Genomic DNA, 17165 nt, shown 5'->3' with positions numbered 1-17165 from the left:
TGAATATCATTGTAGCTATCCTCATATGCTTTCACCGCTTGGAGAAGCTTTACTTTACGGTGAAGAAGTCCTCTTTCATGTTTTTAGTTTTTTAATTTGCTGTTTCGATCAAGCTTTGACATGGGATTATGTCCTTATGTAACTTATGGTTTTCAATTTTCTTATTTACTCAATGGTAAATAGATCTGGCAAATCAATGATGAATAATGGTGCTCTGCTACCTATCAAGTGCCTCCACACACACACACACACACACACACACACACACAAACAGACACACGCACGATACCTGTATTTTCTGGAATTATGAGGACACATACTGCGCACAAGAATTATCGGAGTCCGATCCGTTTATTGGCATGTTATGATCACTATTGTCACTTGTAGAAGTGTGCATTGAGGAGATAAAAGACTGTTGGAGTGCACTCTATGATCTTGGAGAAGCACTACTTTACGGCAAAGTCCCCTTCCATGTATTTAGTTTTTTTAATGTGGTGTTTCGATCAAGCTCTAACATGGGATTATGTCCTTATGTAACATATGGTTTTCCATTTATTCTTTAGTCAATGGTAAAAAATTCTGGCGAAACACTAATGGATAATGGTGCTCTACTACATATCCAGTGCCTCCACACACACGCGCGGGGGGGGGGGGTGATACCTGTATTTTCAGGAATTATGAGGACACATAGTGCGCACATGAATCATCGGAGTCTGATCCATTTATTGGCATGTTATGATCATTATTGTCTATTGTAGAAGTGTGCATCGAGGTGATAAAAGACTGTTGGTCATTATTCCACCGCCAGGGCTGAGGTTGGCTGACATCTGCATTGCAACTAATTGCCATTTGCCATTTTTAAAGGATCTTGCCAGTTTTAGATTTCAAAACCTCAGGCATCTGACACTCTATGACCTCATAAACTTGGAGAGCACAGTCCATGACATGATCTTGGCCTGCCCAGAAATTAGGAGCCTGCTGCTTAGAAATAATGAGAGGTTTCACCGCATCAGCTCCCCGAGCCTCATATCCCTTGGTGTGTCTGTGGACAAGAATGATAAGGCAGTGATTGAAGAACTCACAATTGTGCATGCTCCCAGCAGGGAGAGGCTGCTCATTTTCGCGACAGATGGGGTTCAATTAACATTCAGTGTAATCTTTGGGTCTTGGGGTCCGTGCCCACTATGCTCAAAGTACATCTTGGCAACACAGTTCTCCAAGTATTGACACAGACTAGTATTAGTTAAGAATGATTGGTTCAAATTGAAGTATGTGTTTTGTTTCATATTTAAACAATCAACTTTTTGTGCTTCATTATTGTTTCAGATTATGGTTGCCATCACTAAATCAATGCATGCTGTGAAGATCCTTGCACTTGGAGCCACTTGATTTAAATTGAATATCGTTGTAGCTACCCTCATATGCTTTCCCCACTTGGAGAAGCTTTACTTTACGGCGAAGTCCTCTTTCATGTTTTTAGTTTTTTTTTTAATTTGCTGTTTCGACCAATCTCTGACATGTGGGATTATGTCCTTATGTAACTTATGGCTTTCCATTTTTTGTTTAGCCAATGTTAAATAGATCTGACGAACCAATGAAGAATAATAGTGTTGTACTACCTATCCATACACACACACACACGCACACACACACACAAACAGACACACGCACGATACCTGTATTTTCAGAAATTATGAGGACACATATGGTGCACATGAATTATCGAAGTCCGATCCATTTATTGGCATGTTATGATCTTTATTGTCTATTGTAGATGTGTGCATCGAGGAGACAAAAGACTGTTGGTCATTATTCCACTGCCAACGCTAAGGTTGGCCAACCTTTGCATTGCCACCAATAACCGTTTGCCATTTTTCAGAGGATCCTGCCAGTGTTAGATTTTAAAACTTCAGGCATCTGACGCTCTATGACCTCACAACCTTGGAGAGCATAGTCCATGACATGATCTCAGCCTGCCCAAAAATTAGGAGCCTGCTGCTTAGAAATAACAAGGGGTTTCACCTCGTCCGCATCAGTTCCCCGAGCCTCATATCCCTTGGTCTGTCTGTGGACAAGAATGATGAGGCAGTGATGTAAGAACTCACAATTGTGAATGCTCCCAGCAGGGCGAGGCTGCTCATTTTCGACACAGATGGGGGGCCAATTAACATTAGTGCAATTGGTGATCCGAATCTTCAGGTCTTGGGATCCCTTTCCAATTCTATGCTCAAAGTATATTTCGGCAACACAGTTCTCGAGGTATGGACACTGACTATTATTAGTTAAGAATGGTGGGTTCAAATTGAAGTATGTGTTTGGTTGCAGCTTTAAACAATCACCTTTTTGTGCTTCATCATTCTTTCAAATTATGGTTGTTGCCATCACCAATATAACATCAATGCATGCTGTGAAGATCCATGCACTTTGTGCTAATGGATTTAAATTGAATATCGTCGTTGCTATCCTCAATGCTTTCCCCGCTTGGAGAAGCATTACTTTACGGCAAAGTCCCCTTCCATGTATTTAGTTTTTTTAATGTGGTGTTTCGATCAAGCTCTAACATGGGATTATGTCCTTATGTAACATATGGTTTTCCATTTATTCTTTAGTCAATGGTAAAAAATTCTGGCGAAACACTAATGGATAATGGTGCTCTACTACATATCCAGTGCCTCCACACACACACGCGCGCGGGGGGGCGATACCTATATTTTCAGGAATTATGAGGACACATAGTGCACACATGAATCATCGGAGTCTGATCCATTTATTGGCATGTTATGATCATTATTGTCTATTGTAGAAGTGTGCATCGAGGTGATAAAAGACTGTTGGTCATTATTCCACCGCCAAGGCTGAGGTTGGCTGACATCTGCATTGCAACTAATTGCCATTTGCCATTTTTAAAGGATCTTGCCAGTTTTAGATTTCAAAACCTCAGGCATCTGGCCCTCCCTGAGCCTCATATCCCTTGATGTATCTAGGGACAAGAATGATAAGGCAGTGATTGAAGAACTCACAATTGTGCATGCTTCCAGCAGGGAGAGGCTGCTCATTTTCACCACACATGGGGGATCAGTTAACATTGGGTGTAATTGGTGCTCCAAATCTTTGGGTCTTGGGATCCCTACCCAGTTCTATGCTCAAAGTACATCTTGGCAACACAGTTCTCCAAGTATTGATACCGAGTGTTATTAGTTAAGAATAATGGGTTCAAATTGAAGTATGTGTTTTGTTCAGCTTTAAACAATAACCTTTTTGTGCTTCATTATTGTATCAGATTATGGTTGCCATCACTGATATAACATCAATGCGTGTTTTGAAGATCCTTGCACTTGGTGCCAAAGGATTTAAATTGAATATCATCGTAGCTATCCTCATATGCTTTCACCGCTTGGAGAAGCTTTACTTTACGGTGAAGAAGTCCTCTTTCATGTTTTTAGTTTTTTTAATTTGCTGTTTCGATCAAGCTTTGACATGGGATTATGTCCTTATGTAAGCTATGGTTTTAAATTTTCTTCTTTACTCAATGGTAAGTAAATCTTGCAAATCAATGATGAATAATGGTGCTGCACTACCTAACCAGTGCCTCCACACACACACACACACACACACACACACACACACACACACACACACACAGAAACAGACACACGCACGATACCTGTATTTTCAGGAATTATGAGGACACATACTGTGCAATAGAATTATTGGAGTCCGATCTGTTTATCGGCATGTTATTATCATTATTGTCTCTCATAGAGGTGTGCATTGAGGAGATAAAAGACCGTTGGTCATTATTCCACCGCCAGAGCTAAGGTTGGCCGACCTCTGCATTGCCACCAATGGTTGTTTGCCATTTTTCAGAGGATCTTGCCAGTGTTAGATTTCAAAACCTCAGGCATCTGACACTCTATGACCTCACAAACTTGGAGAGCATAGTCCATGACATGATTTTGGCTTGCCCAGAAATTAGGAGCCTGCTGCTTAGAAATAACAAGGGGTTTCACCACGTCCGCATCAGCTCCCCGAGCCTCATATCCCTTGGTGTGTCTGTGGACAAGAATGATAAGGCAGTGATTGAAGAACTCACAATTGTGCATGCTCCCAGCAGGGAGAGGCTGCTCATTTTCGCGATAGATGGGGTTCAATTAACATTCGGTGTAATCTTTGGGTCTTGGGGTCCATGCCCACTATCTCAAAGTACATCTTGGCAACATAGTTCTCCAAGTATTGACACGGACTAGTTAAGAATGATGGGTTCAAATTGAAGTATGTGTTTTGTGTCGTATTTAAACAATCAACTTTTTGTGCTTCATTATTGTTTCAGATTATGGTTGCCATCACTAACATCAATGCATGCTGTGATGATCCTTGCACTTGGAGCCACAGGATTTAAATTGAATATCGTTGTAGCTACCCACATATGCTTTCCCCACTTGGAGAAGCTTTACTTTACGGCAAAGTCCTCTTTCATGTTTTTAGTTTTTTTAATTTGCTGTTCACAATCAAGCTCTAACATGGGAATATGTCCTAATGTAACTTACAGCTTTCCATTTTTTGTTTAGCCAATGTTAAATAGATCTGACAAACCAATTATGAATAATGGTGTTGTACTACCTATCCAGTGCCTACACACACACAAATAGACACACGCACGATACCTGTATATTCAGGAATTATGAGGACACATACTGCACACACGAATTATCAGAGTCCGATATGTTTATTGGCATGTTATGATCATTATTGTCTGTTGTAGATGTGTGCATCGAGGAGATAAAGACTGTTGGTCACTATTCCGCCACCAACGCTGAGGTTGTTCGACCTTTGCATTGCCACCAATGGCCGTTTGCCATTTTTTAGAGGATCCTGCCAGTGTTAGATTTTAAAACTTCAAGCATATGATGCTCTATGACTTCACAACCTTGGAGAGCACAGTCCATGACATGATCTTCGCATGCCCAAAAATTAGGAGGCTGCTGCTTAGAAATAACAAGGGGTTTCACCTCGTCCGTATCAGTTCCCCGAGCCTCATATCCCTTGGTGTGTCTGTGGACAAGAATGATGAGGCAGTGATGTAAGAACTCACAATTGTGAATGCTCCTAGCAGGGCGAGGCTGCTCATTTTCGACACAGATAAGGGGCCAATTAAGATTCGTGCAATTGGTGATCGAAATCTTCGGGTCTTGGGATCCCGTTCCAATTCTATGCTCAAAGTATATCTCAGGAACACAGTTCTCCAGGTATGGACACTGACTATTATTAGTTAAGAATGGTGAGTTCAAATTGAAGTATGTCTTTGGTTGGAGGGTTAAACAATCACCTTTTTGTGCTTCATCATTGTTTCAGATTATGGTTGTTGCCATCACCGATATAACATCAATGCATGCTGTGAAGATCCATGCACTTGGTGCTAAAGGATTTAAATTGAATATCGTCGTTGCTATCCTCAAATGCTTTCCCCGCTTCGAGAAGCATGACTTTACGGTGAAGTCCCCTTTGATGTATTTAGTTTTTTTAATTTGCTGTTTCGATCAAGCTTTGACATGGGATTATTTCCTTATGTAACATATGGTTTTCCATTTTTTCTTTAGTTAATGGTAAATAATTCTGGTGAAACACTACTGAATAATGGTGCTCTACTACATATCCAATGCCTCCACACAGCCACACACGCGCGCGCGATACCTGTATTTTCTGGAATTATGAGGACACATACTGCGCACATGAATCATCAGAGTCCGATCCATTTATTGGCATGTTATGATCATTATTGTCTATTGTAGAAGTGTGGATCGAGGAGATAAAAGATTGTTGGTCATTATTCGACCGCCAGGGCTGAGGTTGGCTGACATCTGCATTGCAACTAATGGGCATTTGCCATTTTTAGAGGATCTTGCCCGTGTTAGATTTCAAAACCTTAGGCATTTGACACTCTATGACCTAACAAACTTGGAGAGCACAGTCCATGACCTGATCTCGGCCTGCCCAGAAACTAGGAGCCTGCTGCTTAAAAATAACAAGGGGTTTCACCACATCTTCATCAGCTCCCCGAGCCTCATATCCCTTGATGTGTCTATGGACAAGAATGATAAGGCAGTGATTAAAGAACTCACAATTGTGCATGCTCCCAGGAGGGAGAGGCTGCTCATTTTCGCCACAGATGGGGGATCAATTAACATTGGGTGTAATTGGTGCTCCAAATCTTTGGGTCTTGGGATCCCTACCCAGTTCTATGCTCAAAGTACATCTCGGCAACATAGTTCTCCAAGTATTGATACTGACTATTATTAGTTAAGAATGATAAGTTCAAATTGAAGTATGTGTTTTGTTGCAGCTTTAAACAATTACCTTTCTGTGCTTCATTTTTGTTTTAGATTATGGATGCCATCATTGATATAACATCAATGCATCATGTGAAGATCCTTGCACTTGGCGCCACATGATTTAAATTGAGTATCGTTGTAGCTATCCTCATATGCTTGGAGAAGCTTTACTTTACGGCGAAGTCCCCTTTCATGTTTTTAGTTTATTTTTTAATTTGCTGTTTCGATCAAGCTCTGACATGGGATTATGTCTGTATGTAACAGACAGCTTTCCATTTTTTGTTTTATCCAATTTTAAATAGATCTGGCGAACCAATGATGAGCAATGGTGCTGTACTACCTATCCAGTGTCTACACACACACATGATGCTTGTATTTTTAGGAGTAATGAGGACATATAGCGCATACATGCATTATTGAAGTCCAATCTGTTTATTGGCATGTTATGTTCATTATTTTCTATTATGGAACTGTGCATCAAGGAGATCAAAATACTGTTGGTCGTTATGCCACCTCCAGCGCTGAAGTTGGCCGACCTCTGCATTGCGAGCTATGGCCCTTTGCCATTTCCCAAAGGATCTTACCGGTGTTACATTTCCAAACCTTAGGCACCTGACACTCTATGACCTCACAAATTAAGATTGGAGAGCGCAGCCCATGACATGATCTCAGCCTGCCCAGAAATTAGGAGCCTGCTACTTAAAAAGTAACAAGAGGCTTCGCCACGTCTGTATCAGCTCCCTGAGCCTCATATCCCTTAGTGCGTCTGTGGACAATCATGATGAGGCAGTGATGGAAGATCTCACAATTGTGCATGCTCCCACCAGGGAGAGGCTGCTCATTTTGTACACAGATGGGGAACCAATTAACATTTGTGTAATTGGTGCTCCAAATCTTCGGGTCTTGGGATCCCTGCCCAGTTCTATGCTCAAAGAATATCTCGGCAACACAGTTCTCCAAGTATTGACACCGAGTGTTATTAGTTAAGAATGATGCGTTCAAATTGAAGTATGTGTTTTGTTCAGCTTTAAACAATCACCTTTTTGTGCTTCATTATTGTATCAGATTATGGTTGCCATCATTGATATAACATCAATGCATGTTTTGAAGATCCTTGCACTTGGCGCCAAAGGATTTAAATTGAATACTATTGTACGTATATGCTTTCACCGCCTGGAGAAGCTTTACTTTAGGGTGAAGAAGTCCTCTTTCATGTTTTTAGTTTTTTTAATTTGCTGTTTCGATCAAGCTTTGACATGGGATTATGTCCGTATGTAACTTATGGTTTTTCAGTTTTCTTCTTTACTTAATGGTAAATAGATCTGGCAAATCAATGATGAATAATGGTGCTCTGCTTCCTATCCAGTGCCTCCACACATAGACACACACACACACACAAACAGACACACGCACGATACCTGTATTTTCAGGAATTATGAGGACACATACTACGCACATGAATTATCGGAGTCCGATCCGTTTATTGGCATGTTATGATCATTATTTTCTCTTGTAGAAGTGTGCATCGAGGTGATAAAAGACTGTTGGTCATTTTTCAGAGGATCTTGCCACCAATGGTTGTTTGCTATTTTTCAGAGGATCTTGCTAGTGTTAGATTTTCAAAACCTCAAGCATCTGACACTCTATGACCTCACAAACTTGGAGAGCATAGTCCATGACCTGATCTTGGCCTGCCTAGAAATTAGGAGCCTGTTGCTTAGAAATAACAAGGGGTTTCACCACGTCCGCGTCAGCTCCCTGAGCCTCATATCTCATGGTGTGTCTGTGGACAAGAATGATAAGGCAATGATCGAAGAACTCAAAATTGTGCATGCTCCCAGCAGGGAGAGGCTGCTCATTTTTGCCACAGATGGGGGATCAATTAACATTCGGTGTAATTGGTGCTCCAAATCTTTGGGTATTGGGATCCCTTCCCAGTTCTATGCTCAAAGTACATCTCAGCATCACAGCTTTCTAGGTATTGGCACTGACTACTGTTAGTTAAGAATGATGGGTTCAAATTGAAGTATGTGTTTTGTTGCAGCTTTAAACAATCACCTTCTTGTGCTTCATTATTGTTTTAGATTATGGTTGCCATCACTGATATAACATCAATGCATGTTGTGAAGATCCTTGCAAGGACGCTGTGATGTTCCTCCAAGAGTACTGCCTACCATGCCGCACCTTGATGCCTGCCTCCTGTGGAGCTTGCCGCCGCCACCGCTGAGGTACCCCGCGACTGCCGAGGTTAGCCGCCACCACATATCTAGTTGGACTTTACATCCAGCTGAGGGGAGACTGTTGATTTTGGAAGTACAAGGCGGGAGTTTGGAGGGGCACTGCGGTAGCTGTGTTTTTATTATTTGGGGGAAGATAAGGGAATACAGAATTTGAAGATCCTGCTTTCAAGTTCCTGGGCACGAAATTTAAATTTGGTAAGCTGCATATGTGAAAATGACTGGTTTATTTGGTGTAATCAATAGTTTAGGTATTAAATTCATGTTATTATTGAAGGTAAACAGGGGTAAAAGTGTGTCAATAGCAAGCGTCAACAATCCCCCTATACTTAAACCTTGCTCGTCCTCGAGTAAGTCTTCAATAGAACTCACCGGTGCCTTTCAGTGTTCAATCTTGCACTTGATCACACTCAAGGAAACGTAATGCTCTCATAGGATTTTTAATTAATATTCAAGTTGCAATGAGCCTTCTGTAATATGGAGGGTAGATATCATTTAAGCACATCCCACAATAAATTTATTCTTTTGCTCTCAATTTTAAATAAACCTCAGAAGATTTTCAATATTTTTTTTAAAAAAAGAAACTGAACTGAAATCAACAATTTAAACTTCATTGCAATTGCTCATGTTCTCTCAACTCATCAAGTCTCTCAAACCTATGCTAGAACTTCTCCAACCTGTCATCACTCAAAAATATGTGTAAGGCTTTATCCGGATCTTTGGGAAGGTTAGTCCTAGCTAAAATATTATAATCAGGATATTATCAAAACAAGAAAGACTTCTGATGGATCTTACGGAGACGTGTCAAAAAGATCATGGAAAATAATTGCTTATGAAGAGGGAGAGAATGAACACACAAATTTAGATAGTGGACATATGCAAGGGCAAAGAGTGATCGTGAGACACAAATGAAGTCCTCGTAATCGGATTGCACAAGGTTGGAATAATGAGTATGGAGTAATCCTTAATCTTGAAAGCACTTGGGATCTTTGTGAAGCTCATAGAACTGAGGAGTATTTTATTTCTTTCTTTCTTTTTCTCAGTTTTTTATTTCTTTTTCCTTTTTTTCTTTCTTTCTTTTTCCACAATATATTTTTTATTTCTACTCCTTAGAACTCTTTGCAACATATTACTTACTTAGCAGTAGTCAGAGATAATGCGATGACTCTCCACCCATGCTTAGATGATGCTCGTCCTCGAGCATGAAAAGGAAGAAATATAAAGTACTGATGTAAGTACTAAAATCTTCGATCTTCTAGAAAAATTTATTTCATTCCTCTGGAGGGGCTTCCACACCAAATTTCAAGGGTAACAGAGGGGGGAACACCCCAGGCCGATCAGCATGGCCCGTTCTGGCCTATGTTTCCTCTGCTTTTTATTCCACGCACTGGTGGTTGCCTCCAAGTCTTAACTTTCATGAAAAGGCACTGAATAATCTTCCGAATCTTCGTCGAAATATTTTCCATACTCAAATTGGGTTGTGGTCAAGGAGGTAGTCACAAAAGAATGATATATTTGGGTTTAGGTTTGGATACCTAGCGAAGTTTTCAAAATTTTTAGTGTAGAAACTCACAATGCATGGATAGAAAGGCTAGCAATAAGAGGTTAAACAAAGAGGAATGACCAGCTTCTAAGTCTCGTACCACAGAAGTAGATCCTAAATCCATTCACCCAAAAATAAATTTTGCAATCTATGGCACATATATATTTGGCTTTGGATGGGTAGAGCAATTGCAAAACGTATTATTGACAAGGTCAGCTTGAGTTGTAACCAAAAATAAAAGGGCCTTTGATTCATTTAAAAGAGAGAGAGAAATAAACAAATATATGGGTCCAAATTTTCATAACCTCTACAAAAAGATAAGCCGGTATGTATGTCAATTCTAGTTCATGTTAGAGAGAGCATTAGTTCAATGGTACAATAACCAAATACAAAAATTAAACAAAGAGGCAACAATCATCATCTTTCAACATGATAAGAACATAAACCGTCACAATTAATCACATATCATTATGTTCAGGTGGTGCATATTTTATTTAAGCATGGCATTGTGAAACACACAAACTGAAAATAAAGAGAAAAAAATAGAAAAGTAAAATATAAAATACTATGCACACCCAACACATATGCTGAAATAAATAAAGAAAAAAAAGGAAACTCAAACCACATGTGTGCGTTTTTATTCGTCCCCTTTAGTCTCTAATCTAGGTCATCTTGCGGCGGGTCATAATGTGGTTCTCCTTGCGGCGCATCTCCTTGCTATTGGTACTCGTGATACCCCTGCTCGTAGTGCTCTTGCGCTCCACCTTGGTACTCATCTGGAGGCACAATCCCCAGCATGCCAAACTGGTAGGCAATGGTTACGTTGCCGTCCTCAATTCTGTCAGCGGTTTTCCTCATTGTACCTGCATCTTCTAAATTCCTTTGTATATACGCGCCTATGATGCGCGCACTTCTCTGTGGCTATGGCAAGTGGTCGTACTGAGCAGACAATGGAGCATGTGGTGGGGGTTCCTGAAAAGGAGGTGGCATATACCCGTGAAAAGCATATGGTGCCAGTGGAGGTGGATGTGCTGGTTGCTGAAATTTTGGTCGTACTGGATACGCCGGCTGTTGGATATGTGGTGCATAAGGGCCTTGTGCCCATGCTTCTGTCAGTGCCTCCGGCACTATTCCTGCTGCCATCCTTCATGGACTCCCTCATAACTTGGTGCTTTCAGAAACTTCGTCTACCAGTAGCTTGAGCTAGGTGGTGGCATTTGTATTTCTGGAGCTGCTGATGAGCCTTCTTCTATTCTTTGTCCTCTCTTGATCTTCTTGGCTAGAAATAAAATTCCTTCTTCCCGCTAGTTAGTTTTGCCTACATGGTAAATCCCCAGTCTTTTGTTAGGCAACTTGAAATTAGTGACTCCAACTGTAGATCCTTTCTCTCTATCGCAACCAATTAAGTGTGCATTTTTCATTGTCCTAGTGTCAATGCTTGCTTACTTAATGAACCACTCAGGGACCTTTCAATATTAGGCTTGAAAAAGGATGCAATCATGGTTAGGTAGCAACCCGACCCAACAGTTTCGGTCTCTATCATGGCTTCAGCAAGCCATCTATTTATCATCACAAGGGAAGAGTCAGTCACTTTCTTTCCCACTACCGCACAATAAAGCCAGTTCATCTTAGAGCCAGTAATTTTGGTCTCCTTCATTCTTCCTAAAATGCAGTGGCTCATCCAAAAATGAAATACTTGCAGTATGGGATTGCAAATATTTTTTCGTTGCCTGTTTTCTTCCTTTGCAACTTTCTTCCATAATTCCTTTATATCTTCTTCTTCTTCCACTTCTCCATATATTGGGGCTTTAGGATTGAAACCCAGCAGTGTTGTGATTCCTCCATATGTAATAATCTTTTATTTCATCCTTTATTCTAAAGGATAGGCATGGAATTTATTCATTTGTCTCGTTGTTCCATGGCATGACCTTTTTCATGGTCATGAACATCTCCATAGCCACATTCCTGTATACACTAACGAGGTCATTAAGAGCGAATTGCATGAATCCAATATTTCCTAGGAGCTTGTAAATATCATTATGAAATCGAATATCCTGAAGAAAGTCGTCGTCGAATTCATGGTTGGTGACGATTCTCCCTTCAATATTCTTCAGCCGCTCTTCCTCCTCATTATTTTTTATTATGAAGCCATATGCTGACTTCTTTTCAGTGAAGCCCACACGAGAGCGAGTCGCTCTCCTTGAAGTGTCTAGTGCGGCTTTAGGAATTCCACGCGGTTCATCGAACCGCATGGAGGAGCTTCATGTGTCTATCCCACCATGCAACATATGATCGCTGCATGGTGGTGCCGCGTCATCTTCCATGCCTCGTGGTAACTCAGAGACCGAGTGCTGTTGTGAAGCCCTTGATGTAGATGATGCTTCGACCACCGAGTGGGACTTCTTGGTCCTCCCAAAAATTCTTCCCAGGCTCTTCATGGCTTCACACTCAAGAAAAAAACCTCATCGGGGTTTCTTGCCAACGAGAAAATTGCATAAGAACAAGGACTAGCAAGAGATGATTGCTAAAATTTTTCTAGTGGCTGGAATTCTTTGTATGAGTGGAGTTTCAAAATTTTTAGAGGCTATTCAGAGGTGTTCTTGGTGTGTTGGATGAAAAATATGATGAATAAGTGAGAGAGGGTGGTACGTACCAAAGGAGGGCATATGGAGGATTAAAAAGACCTCAGGCCGATCGGCTTGGTGGTTTTCCACCTCCTTTGCTTGTCATTTTTCATCCCATGCTTGCTTGGCCATCATTGCACTGAATTTTCAGGTCCTTCACATGAATGCACCGCCCAAGCAATCTCCTCCACTCCTTTTGTGTTGTCACTTTGTTGAAAATCATGCACCTATGTGTCATAGCCTTGTTGCCTTCTCAATTTCAATCAATGCTTTGTCCTTTGAGCTGCAACAAACAAGTATGGCAGGCTACTCTTTGTTTCTTAATGCATGTGTGGTAGATGAGAGTGCCTCCATGATTGTTCCCGTGATCACAAAATCAACCATAAGTGTAAATGAAGCTTATAAAACCCTCCAAATCATGTTTAGATGCTTAATCCTCCTCTAATTTTGAAAATTAAAAATTAACTCAGAGCTAGCAATGAGTTCAAATATGATGTAGCACTGGCCTGATCTTTTAAGCAAACCGATGAGTTTTCAAGTTTAAGCAAACCAAAATCTTATAGTCACGCGAGTCCTAGCATGTGTCAAAAATTTACAAAGTATGAACAACGTGGTTCTACTCGTGTGTTTATCATAAAAACAAGTCAGGCTAAACATCATGGTCAAGATGAAAAGTCTTATAGGATAGGGATATATGGTTCTACTTTTCCAAGAAAAATCAAATAAAAATTAGGATAGCTCAAGTCATTGGTTTATGAAAAAAGAAAGGAACAGAAAATGACCGAGCGAATAAAACTCTAAATATTGTTTTGACCGAAGTTTCAACTTATTTAATGTTCACTAGGTATGACGTAGCAAAAATTGTGACTCACTTACTTGACTCTTCAAATGACTCCAGGGTTGTCTTCCCAGTAGCTTACTCTCGACTCGATGATTGGGTTGCCTCCCGCAAAGCGCTTCATTTATAGTCTATAGCTAAACGCTTCAAATCTTCACTTCAAACCAGCGCTCGGTGTTGGCGCTACAGTCTTCAGCACCCACTTCTTCACCATCTTTGCATTCGATGCTGGCACAGGCTTGGCTATCTTTTTGGTCTTCATAGGCTAGCATTCTTCCTTCTTCTGGACAATAGCAACTTTTTCTGCTGGCTTCATTTCTTCTGCCTTCTTATTCTTCTCCTCCTGCTTGACGTGACGATGTGGTGGTATATACGTGCTAGAAATCGTGTTGCATACCTCAAAGCATGGGTGAAACTTGAACGCGCTCATAGTGCCATTGATCCTGCCCTTCCCAACATTTATGTTTGCTCTTGCGATCTTCAGGAATGGCCTTCCCATGATGAGTGGGGATTTGGATCCTTCTCCCATCTTGAGTATCACGAAGTTAACAGGGACAAAGTGATTCCCGATCTTCGCAAGTACATCTTCAGCAATGCCTTCAGGATAGCAAACGGTGTTGTCCGCCAACTCCAGGCACATAGCAGTTGGTTCTGGCTTCAGCAGGTGTAGCTTCTTGAACACAGCTTTAGGCATGACGCTCACACTTGCGCCAAGATCACATAATGCCCTTCCGAACATCAGAGCTCCAATTGAACATGGGATGGTTGGACATCCAGGATCTCTTTTCTTCTAGGGAGTTTGATTAACAATTGTAGCACTGTACTCTTCTGTCATCTTGATATGACCTATAGTGAATTGTGGAATCTCTCGCTTTTTCATCAGGATATTCTTGAAGTAGCAAGCGTAGGTTGGAACCTGTAGAGCGTCCAGCAGTGGCATATTGATGTTCAAGCTGCGCACAACTTCAACAAACTTTTCAAACTATTCATCAGTTTTACCTAGATGATGGCGTGGTTTCTCTGGCAGAATCTTTGTATCATCTTGATCGACCATCTCAAACTCTGGCCCTTCTATTTTAATCTCTGGAGCTGGGGTAGGTGTCTTCTCCTTTGAAGTCATCTCTGCTTCTATAGCTGGTTTAGGCCTCCTAGCTCCCGCCAGATGTTCTGGATCTTCTATTTCCTTGCCTGAGCCAGTTTGAATAGCTTTAGCTGACTCTGGATTGATCGGTTGTCCTGACAACTTCCCTTGATTGCTTGTAAAATGCATAGCTAACTGTGTAACTTGAGTCTCCAGCATCTTCATCATGTTCATCACTTAGTGGTTCGAACTTCCGACCTCCGTCACCTTGCTATCAATATTTTCCAGAATTTTGTCCATAGCCTTGAACTTAGTGATGGTGTCTTTGTTAATCTTGCCTTGCTCCTCCATGAACTCCTTCAGCTGAATGCGTAGAGGCACTATGTTCTGAATAGATGAGCTTGCATTGAATTGAGGTCTATTATGTCCATACCGATAGTTGGATGGTGGAAACCACTCTCCCTTCTTCATATAGTCTAGCAACTTTGCTTCCTCTAAACAGTTCTTCCCGACATGGTTGTAGTGCCACACTCTTCACATGTTGATCTTGCTTCTGCTGCCTTCAGGTCTATAGCATGAGCTTCCTTTATCTCCATCTTCTCCAGTCTTGTCATCAGTGAGTCAATCGTTTCTTCAAGCAATTGATCATGCTCCACCTGCAACACTCCTTGTGTATTTCCAGTAAGTTGAGCTGGGAATAGGCGCACAGATGATGCCCATGCATTGTTGTCTGCAACCTTCTTGAATTACTTGAAAGCTTGAGTTGGGGTAAGGTCTATAATTGATCGTTCAGCCGATGCGTCGATAATTGCCCTTAATGCTGGTGTCAGCCCTTGATAGAACTTTTGGACTAGGTCCTTCTTCAAGTACTTCTGGTGTTGAACTGCACGAACGTAGTCAATGAAGCGCTCATGAGCTCAGCAATCATCTCAAAAGCATATTGAGCAAAAGTAGCTATCCTGCTTCTAAGATTCTGAGTCTTGGCTAGTGAATAGTGTTCAGTTAAGAAAGCCTTCATCAACTCATCCTAATTCTGAATTGTTGCCATCGATAGAGAGTAAAACCATTGAAGCACTCTTCCAAGTAGAGAGTAAGGGAAAAACCTTGACCTTAGTTGATTTTGAGTAACCCATCCATGTCAAAGGTGTTACATAGCTGTGTAAATGCTTGTAAATGAAGATTAGCATCTTCCTTGCTAGTGAAAGGTGGACTTTGCAAGATCCTCAATCTTGAAGCATCGATTTCAAACAGTCGGCCGATGCTGCCCAATTCATGGATAGGTAAGTCATTGATGTTCGGAATGCAAAGTTCCTCGATAGTAGTCTCTCGCTCTGGTTGTTGATCTCCCATTGCAGGTGCTTCCGGTAGTTCTGGAGCAACTGTTGCTCCTCCAAGACTTGCTGGTGGTGTCGACTTTGCAGGTGCTCCTCCTCGATAGTAAGCTTCGATCTCCAGCTTTCTTGCTTGTGCTAAACGTCTTCCTTGCCTGTAAAGTCTTTCTGGATCATCCACAAAAATTTTCTATTTGTTGGAGAGGTAGCCGCCCATCTCCTGTTAGCATTAGTGAAAGCAAATAGATATATACAAGAACTAGATCTGAAATTTTGATTGAGATTGCACAAAAACAAAAAGTTTAAAAAGAAAAGACTGAAAAATCATGAACAAAAAGTTATATCTACAGATGCATAGTTAAACTAGAACTTGACTGTTAGTTTCCCGGAAATGGCACCAGAAAAGCTTGTTGACGGCTGTTAGCATGCCAAGTAGCTCTTCCCTCAGAGTATTCCCCCAAGGTTTATCAATCCGTGGAACTTAAAGCATAAGATCTATTTCAACTAGCATTGTTAGCATTAACTTGGTGTTTATGAGAGATTCAGATCCATTCTATTAGCATACAAAGACAGATAATTGATAGAGCAAAGGTAACCAATCTAGAGCAATCCAGACTATGTATATCAAGTAATTCTGAGCATGGGTATTAAAGCAACACAGATATGATTTTAGTAAAAAAGCATCTTTAAATCTACACCTCTGGTTCGGATCCTGAAACCCCCCACCTTACACAAGAAAGATCCTATCATGATCACAAGAACATGTCATACTCAAACGTAGATCAGGCATGCAAATCTGGTCACCAGGACCACAAAAATACCGTAAGCAATCTATCATCGATTCATAGATTGAAAAGCAAGCAAACCCAATAGAAACATAAAACCATCAAAGGAGATACTTAGATTGCTAAGAACATAAACACATCTATTACTTCACCATAAATGATTGTACATCACAAGATCACCACCGGGATCCTACCTCGATCTTGATGACTCCTAGCTCCAGAACTCCAGCGTGATCTTCGTCGCAGGGTGATCACGCTGGCAGAGGTATGCCTACGCTAACCCCCAACAACTCCACAGCCCTCAGCTCTTTGGAGAGGTGTCCCTCAAGCTCCTTCTGCTTCTCTGCTGCTTCACATCGAGTACGGTGCCTTGGATCTCAAGCTTAGTGGATTTTTT

At 41.1% G+C, this 17165-nt stretch overlaps 1 protein-coding gene across 1 annotated transcript; it reads right to left on the bottom strand.

The window, feature by feature from the left end:
- Positions 1–13836: 13836 nt before the first annotated feature.
- Positions 13837–14265, bottom strand: LOC105913737. Its single transcript, XM_012843592.1, has one exon. The coding sequence runs from the start codon at positions 14263–14265 to the stop codon at positions 13837–13839; it is 429 nt and encodes a 142-aa protein (XP_012699046.1).
- Between the last annotated feature and the right edge of the window lie 2900 nt (positions 14266–17165).

This window comes from Setaria italica, chromosome II (assembly GCF_000263155.2).
Source record: "Setaria italica strain Yugu1 chromosome II, Setaria_italica_v2.0, whole genome shotgun sequence".
In the NCBI taxonomy this organism is placed as follows: Eukaryota; Viridiplantae; Streptophyta; class Magnoliopsida; order Poales; family Poaceae; genus Setaria; species Setaria italica.
Note: the sequence above shows the minus strand (reverse complement) of the source record. Positions and strands in the feature narration are given on the sequence as shown.